At 46.9% G+C, this 7,907-nt stretch overlaps 1 protein-coding gene across 1 annotated transcript in view; it reads left to right on the top strand.

Annotated features, from left to right (window-relative positions):
- Positions 1-522: 522 nt before the first annotated feature.
- LOC104496842 (probable G-protein coupled receptor 112) overlaps positions 523-7,907 on the top strand; it is a gene marked incomplete at both ends in the record, with an annotated part of 25,350 nt that continues 17,965 nt past the window's right edge. Inside the window, 3 exons of the mRNA XM_010140016.1 lie at positions 523-1,140; positions 7,103-7,183; positions 7,614-7,708. Coding sequence (XP_010138318.1) covers positions 523-1,140; positions 7,103-7,183; positions 7,614-7,708 — 794 coding nt within the window. The remainder of the gene's footprint in view (positions 1,141-7,102; positions 7,184-7,613; positions 7,709-7,907) is intronic.

The following is a 7,907-nucleotide window of genomic DNA, read 5'->3' as shown; positions in this document are numbered from 1 at the left end:
TGGAGTGCAAAACCCAGACAAGCTGAGTGAAAGCCCCTCCACAGTTTGCTGGTGGCCTGGCCAAACTGCTCCAGGGAGCGAGGATAGCTGAGTGCAAGTCACTGCAGCGACTGCTCTGCTGCTCTGCAGTCAGTGCTGTGCCACACATGGGCGAGTTACTCACTGCCTGCGTTGGTCCGTGGTTAGGAGTACTTAGGGAGGTTGCCTCTGTCAGCAAAACCTTTTGAGTAGGTTGTAAAGATATAATGAGATGATTTAAAGTAATGAAGAGCCTGAGAATAGGACAGTCCTTATGATTTTTACTTTTAGGAGAAACCTTGACATAAAAATTCAAGGGTGAGGGTGAGATATGTCTCCCGGGAGCCAAACCTGCAAAGAGCTCTTTACCCAGAGCATGCTGAACCAAGAGCTTTGCTCTGGACACCTGTGCTGGACCACGTGGACCCTAGACCTGAATTCTGTGTTGATTGTTTAATGGCAAGTCTTGAGGAATCCAACTTTTCCTTTGCCGTTTGCTTACAGAAACTCGTTATTTACATGGAGAAAGACTGGATTTACTGGGAAGGAATGATAAGTATGTGTCTCTGGCCAACTTCAGCATCCCTCGGCTATGTCAGTTCACGGTGTGCATTGACCTAAACCGAACTGCCAACATCAGCTCTTGGGCAGCATTTTCCTACGACGCCAACGACACCTCCACTGACATAAATGACATAGAGCTTGGACTTTCTGGAGAAAACAAGCAGTTGAGACTGTATCTTTTTGGCACCAGACGAGACATTGAGATCGATATGGCCCTTTTTGTGTGGTATAGCGTGTGCTGCTTGTGGGACACCAGGACACGACTGCTGGAAGTCTACTGCAGTGGTAACCTCGTGCATAGTGAAACCATTAGCAGCGCGGAGTGCCTGAAGCCCAACGGCAGCCTGGTGCTGGGTCATCTGCACAGAAGGAAGGATGGCTTTATTGTGCGGCTGAGCAACAGCTTCATTGGCAGCTTGTACTACTTCCAGCTGTGGGACCATGTGATGGGTCAGCAAGAGCTGCTGGACTGTGCCATGGGCAACACTGTCAGCTGGAAGGAAGAGCACTGGAACTTCAGCAGCATCGTTCCTGTTGCGGACCCTCACCTGCGCTGTGGTGAGTCTCTGCAATAATTTCTCTTCTTGGGGCTTATGTGTTGCTGGGCATCAGACACTGAGAGCAGGGAACCCTCCACTGCTCAGGACAACAGGGATTGTCTAATAGCCTCCGAGTCACTGCTGCTGTGACCGAGACCAGGCATGGACAGAGCTGTAAGTATGCGTCCAACATTGCCTGCTCACCCCACGGAGGCTCTTCTTGAAGCGGGTACAGAGGTTGTGGATGAGGGAAAGCTGGCAGGGTCAGGCTCTGCCACTGAAATCCCCTGGAGGCTGCTGGCAGGTGGCGGCTTTTAGATGAACCTTCTAGGAGTTCATCCTTCTGCTGGGACACAAACCTGCTACTCAGGTGGCCTGGCACTGAGCAAGGAAGGTTGGACCTAGAAATTTTCTTCCAATATGTTTAACAATATTTAACTAGAGCCATCAATTTTAGTAATCACTCTTCTGCAAGGCTCCTGTCAGTCAGGTACCCTAGATGGATGTTGCTTCACTGAAAAGCACTCTTAGCTGTGTTTTGGGTGAACTCATCATCCAATCCTGACGTCTGTACGCACTGCATGGTATTTAAACTTCACAGTATAAACAGAGGACCAAGACTGACTCACTGATTGACTGACTAATTTACATGAAACTAACAACATGCCACGGTATTTAGGCGCTCCGGAATAATAAAGGATGATCTTTACTAATTGTCTGTAAGCTGATGGCTTCATAGGGAACACAGAGGCTCAGTACAAAGTAATTAGTCATTCTTGGTGTCCAGTTTGAGAATTCAAGGAGCATCCCATCAGACTGAACATCTCCATTGAGTGCAGCACCCACTGACCTCACCGCAGGTCCCACTGCACTTTCCCATCTCCTGCTCCAGGTTTCACTGAACCAGGGCCCCAGGCAATGAGGAAATTACCAACTGCTGCTGAAACCTGTGCTTAGAAGGAGTTCTCCCACCTCCTTCACTGCACACCTCCTCCCTGCACCGAAGAACTCAGGCACTGATAACGACTGCACTAATAACAATCGTAAATTATGGCCTTCCCATCTGTCTCTTGGCTCTCTGCCCCACTGCCTTCACCCCGGCAGTCCTCTTTCTGCACTGCCTGTTGCTAGAGCTATTTCCCCACTTGTCCGTGACAGGGGGTGATGGTGATGAGGGGGAGAAGGAATGCTCAGTTTCCCTTTCCCGATTAACACCTTTGCCCTTGGGCCCATTCGCTCTGTGGCAAGGTGTGTGCTTGGCTTGGCAAGGACTTGTGAGAAGCTTAGTCATGTTTGCTGATGAAAAGTTCAGCACCTAAATTCAATGCCTAGTGTTCCTGGACTTTGATTTTTCAAAACCATTAACGTGGATGAATTTGAGCAGCTTTTTAGTGAGACAGATCACTTAGAGAGAGGCTTTCAAAGGTCAAAGCATTTTTCCCCTCCAAAGCAGTCCCCAAGAGCCAAGTGATTTCCTCTAGTGCATAGAATGATTTGGGTTGGAATGGACCTTAAAGATCATCTAGTTCCAAATCCTCTGCCATGGGCAGGGACGCCTTCTACTAGACCAGGTTGCTCAAAGCCCCATTAGTGAGGATTCTCCAGTGCAGCCTGAATTGGACATTCAGTCTGGAAAATGTTGGCCCAAATATTCAAAGGTTATCAGCAAGGGTAAAGAGCAGCGTGTCTCACAAGTGATGAACTACACCAACAGGCTCTTACCCATGGTGCCGTGAACCGCTGGATCCACATTGTGTTCCACTCTGGGAAAAGGGTTACTGGAATCTGACCTTTTCCCGAGAGCAATAACTAAAGCAACTGTTGTGAAGTCCTAGTTATAGAGAGGTTCGTAAAATTTAATCGCGTTTGAGAATCTGTCATTTGTCAAGGTCTTGGCAAGACCTTTGCTTCCACTATAAAACTACTCCTTACTTTAATGAACTGAAATTCCTCGCACAGAGACATACGGGCAGTGCACTAGGTAGGGGTAACAGTGAGTGGTGTAAAGACACGCTGAGATTTATGTCCTGTCTGTCAGACAGGGGAAGCTGCACTTGGCTGCAGTTGGTGTGGATTGTCCATGTGGGTCATACGCCCTGAGCCATACACACGTGACAACGCCTGGAGCACGCATACAGGAGATAGTTGTGCCCAAGCGTAGCTGTGCGATGAGGTGTCATGGGGAAGTGCCTTTCAATGCTGACGTCGTGACTCAGGTTGTTCCTTGGGCCCTATAACAATTCCTAGCTGCAAGGTGTGCTTCTTGTGTTTACGTGCGGTGTTTATGGACCCGGGCATTGCTGGTTCGCCCTGATAGTTTGTGCAATTGTGCTGAGAAGTTGGGCAACCGGCTTTCTGTTGGAAATCCTACGTTACTTTTGGAAATCCAGGGCTCATTTAGACAAAGTGCATGAAACTTCTCCTGTGAATGTGGCAGGAAACAGCCTTAAGAAGGTGCCTTGACTTTTTTATAAGTGATACAATTATCATAGCATTGGCTTTGCTTGATAGTAGGAGTAAAGTTATTGTTCTGCCTTTGCTTTTTTCCCAGAGTTCTTGAAGATGATCCTTTACTTTTCCAGCTCAGCTGTGCCTTTGCTAAAAGTGTAGAAGTGTGTGTTCTCATCCTCTCACTGACTCACAGCCTTCATCTCTTCCTCCCCCTACCTCACCCACGCATCAGTTTCTGATTTTCTTCTTAATTTTAAATAATCTGGGAGGGGGATGAATATACCATATCTGAAAATGGCTGCTAATACTATGGGTATATATTTATTATAGTTCTCTTATTGGTTGGTCTAATTCTTGCTTCTCTTCTCTTGGAAACCATACATATTTACAGGATGTTAAATAAACCATTTATTAAATTATCAAATCCAAATCCATCCTCTGGGACTTTTAAAATGTCAGCAGTCCGGTACTTTTCTAGCTTCAGCTCTTACCGGTGATCATGCCTTAGCCCTCGTGCTGTGGATGGAATTACATACATGTCAATTAAAGCAAACGAAGCTACAGAATAGAGGCGGCTGGTCCCACACCCGCCGGCTGGTAATGATCCCTGACATGTGAGAATAAACAGATAATCTTTTTTTCTTCAGGTGATAATGAGAAAGAGCAAGAAATAAATTAGAATCCGCAAGTTGTAATTATGCTTCGTTTGTCAGGAAATGAAAACGGCCTTGTGAGTTCCACTCCTGATTAGAACGCCTCTGGGGTTTATTGGGCCATTTCTCTATCATTATTTTCCCTAGCAGATTTTTCTGATTCATCCTGGCTGACACTGGGTGATATCATACCTCACCCCAGAGGCAATGTTTTTTGAAACATTACACCGATAACAACAGACACAGAGTGGAGCCTGTAATGACCCGGCAATATGCAAATTCCTCCTCTCTGGAGGGGATCTGCAGCACTGCAATAGGCAGGAGGACAAGTTAAACCCTCTGCGCAAACAGTTCGGTTTATGGCTTGATAAATCATAGCTACTATCATGTCCCTAAGGATATTTCTCTAAAGAAAGAAAAAAGAATTTATTCCAGTGATAGGGCACGTCTGCACAGCACTGGCCCTTCTGCGTTCTCATCCCACTTCCTCTACGCCAGCAGTTCTCAAAAAAAAGCTTAATACCAGACACTCATTTTCTATCAGCTTGAAACTAGGGGCTAATTATTTGTTGCATCACGCTGGAGTTCACCGAACCCATCTCCGCTTCACACCACAGGATTCCAGAAAGGCTTAAGCCGTGGGATAGAGTCAGTGGGGATGCTGGAATATCTGCAGCGGGGGTCGGGTACTCCGGGTTTTGCTCTTTGTATTCCCATGGTAGGAGGTGTTGTGAGGATGGGGAGGGCTTGGTGTGCATGGGTGCTGGAGGCAAAAACACACCCCTTTAGTTTCAGGTCCTTCTGTTTCCTTCAGAGGAGTTGTTTTCCTTTGTCTCTAGGGTTTTGCTTTTAATTTAGTAGGTACTTCTGGCTTCTTCTTTTCTGCATATTCATGTGTATGTCAAACAGTGGCTATCGGTGTATTGCATATCCAGGTCTGTCTTGCAGCTAGATGCTCTCAGCTTGCAGATCTTCTCCAAATAAAGACTCAGCAAAGGGCCATTATGTCAGGTCATGTTTCTGACTTACTGCAGGGAACGGAATTGAGATGGCAAGGTGGCAGCTTGCTCCTGGACTGGCTAGCATTTTGGTGGACGAGTAAAGCAGAGTAAATTAGTCCTATTTTCCCCAACAGTTTAGTACTATCTCAGAAGCAAAAGGCCTGAGTAAAGAGGAGAGATGTCCAAATGAAAAACTAAGATTCATCAAGCATGAAGGAAAAGCAGGATTGTTGTTTTTACCACTTCTAGTACACCCTGGGAGCAGCAGGGGCCCTGCTATGAAGAGCACTGCTCTGCCAAAGCATGTTGCTGGACAGCTGGATCTTTGGAACAGCCCCTGCGTCTTTCCTGCTTCCCGCCCCACTGCCTCCAGGTCGTGGAGGAGCCTCCTGGCTCAGCTCCCCACCAGCTCTGAGCATGCTGCCTCTGATGATGACACTATGGGGGCCGAAACTGCTGTTTCCTAGATCATGAGATGACACAAAACCACAGACTGGCACCTCTAAGGAGCATTTGGAGGGTGAAGGTGTGAGCTGAAGACTGAAGGGCCTGAGCTTAGTCTGCCAGAGCCAGCCCTGGAGGCACAATTCAGAGCTGGACTTCCAACAGCTTTACTGTCCTCTTGCTCACGCAGCTGGAACTCGGAAATCGCCCTGGTTTGACTTTGTGACGAGTGCACAGCCTGTGGCTGAATGCAAAGGGTAGAAGTGCCCGTTTGTCTGGGAAGCAGAAGCCTGAGTACTGTAGTGTGCCTGTTCAGAAGGGGCTTTTGACTTCAGCTTTCAACTTCACAATATGATTTGAAGCTATTTAGGATAAAAATAGGAGCCTTCAAGTCGTTAACAGCCTCTGTTTCTGTTACCGTCCACGGTTTCCTGCCATTGATGTGAATGGGTCAGAGACGGGCTGTTAGATTTTAAGCACGGATGATTCTCCTTACCTTGAACTACGCTAGAGAAAACAATGTTTTATGAAGCATGGCCTTACCCTCCTTATTTCCGACCACACTGCTTATTCACAGGCATTTGGCTTTGTATTCAGATGTTAAGTTCCTCTTAGTCAGAGATAGAGTGTCAAGTCTCTGACAGTCATGTGAGTGAACAAAAAACCGCAAATTACCAGCAGAGCGAGGAAACGGCACCTCTAGAGCAAAATGTTGTGATCCTGCTTTTCTTTCATCTCCGGGGCCTGTAATGTTATACGGTGATTTGGTTCCCTGCAATTGTCTGTAGTGCACGTGACAATCATCGCTCGTTGTGCCCCCGTCTGCCTGGTGATGCGCAGATTGCATGGAAACGCCAAAATCGCATCGGGATTGACAAGGTGATTCATTTCAAGGAAAATTAGTTACGAACTAATACTTGGAGTTCTTTGCTTTGAAAACTAGTCAGGACGGCCGGCATTTACAACGGGAACCCTTATGCCAGGTTACCACTAAAGCAGAGACCATGAACATCAATGTTCATCTGGGGCGAGTGACTGCATGTCAACCCGTTAGCATCCGGCGTTTGACAAGTGCCTTTTCCCGAAGGCTGGCACAGGTTACACGAGCAAGGAGGGAACAGAGAGATAACTGCTCTTCCACACAAGCCCTGAAAAAAAGATGTTGCAGGAATTCTGATCTTCCTTGCGGTCTAAGCTCTGCAAATCCTGATTTCTCCCTGTTTTATGCTGTAGTTACCTCCGAAGAAATAAAAAAAAAGCCCCACACAGAGGTGTATTTTCCTGCTCTGCCTTCACCCGGCAGAGATCTGGAACAGCAGCAGCTCTTTGCTACGATGACCTTCATGGAAGGACTCTCTTTCACCTGGACTATGCTGCTCCGTACGCTTTTGCCACTGTGGATCCTTAGGCCTTCTAATGTTCTTTTCAGCAGGTTCGAGTGAAACATCATCAACGACGGCTGCTACACTGCCCCCATTACCTCTGACCAGTGACACCAACAGAACCGCTACACGTGAGTGCCAAACGGGGCCATTTTAAAGGCTGACACGATCATCACTGACACCGACTGACACCATACATGGGACAATTTCAGACCCAGTCACATATTTAAGCTGTTGCTGCTTAGCAAGGTCCTGTACGTCAGTAGATCCTCCTATCTCCTCCTGTGCGGGCAGTAAAAGCCAAGTTCGTGCACCCACAAGCAGGAACCACAACTTGTTTGTGATAACTTGACCATGTGTTCGGGTCCTTAAGGTGTTTAATAAAATTTCTAGCAATGCAGCAGTAATCTAGACGTGGACACTTGGCTGGGTTTTTCCGAAGAGACCATGGGAATGGGACTCACAACCGTGGTTCAGCGGAGGGGTGAGGAGACGGGAAGGGGCGCGGGCACCTTCTGAGCAGACTCCAGGATGCACCTCACTTATGTTTTCTTCTTACAGTCAGCTTCTTTAACGTTGACATGAACTTTGCTCTTTTCTACAAAACTGAGAGAGCTCCCGATTACTATGATACGAGGAAGCTTCTTGAAAACTGGGTGAGTAGCTTTCTCTTCTCTTTCTCATTCTCCTGTATTTCTAGCAAATATCAGATGATGAGGACAGCTGGTACAGAATGCAAACTGATGGGACAACCCAGAAATGAATATCCAAAAATATCCATTTTTAACAGGATAAAATTAAGTTCTGGAGGAAGGGGAAAGTGTTGACATTTTGCAAAAATTTTTAGCCATTTTC

This window comes from Buceros rhinoceros, unplaced genomic scaffold (assembly GCF_000710305.1).
Source record: "Buceros rhinoceros silvestris isolate BGI_N320 unplaced genomic scaffold, ASM71030v1 scaffold42247, whole genome shotgun sequence".
Taxonomy (NCBI): Eukaryota; Metazoa; Chordata; class Aves; order Bucerotiformes; family Bucerotidae; genus Buceros; species Buceros rhinoceros.
The sequence above is the reverse complement of the archived record's forward strand: the minus strand, read 5'-3'. Positions and strand labels throughout refer to the sequence as shown.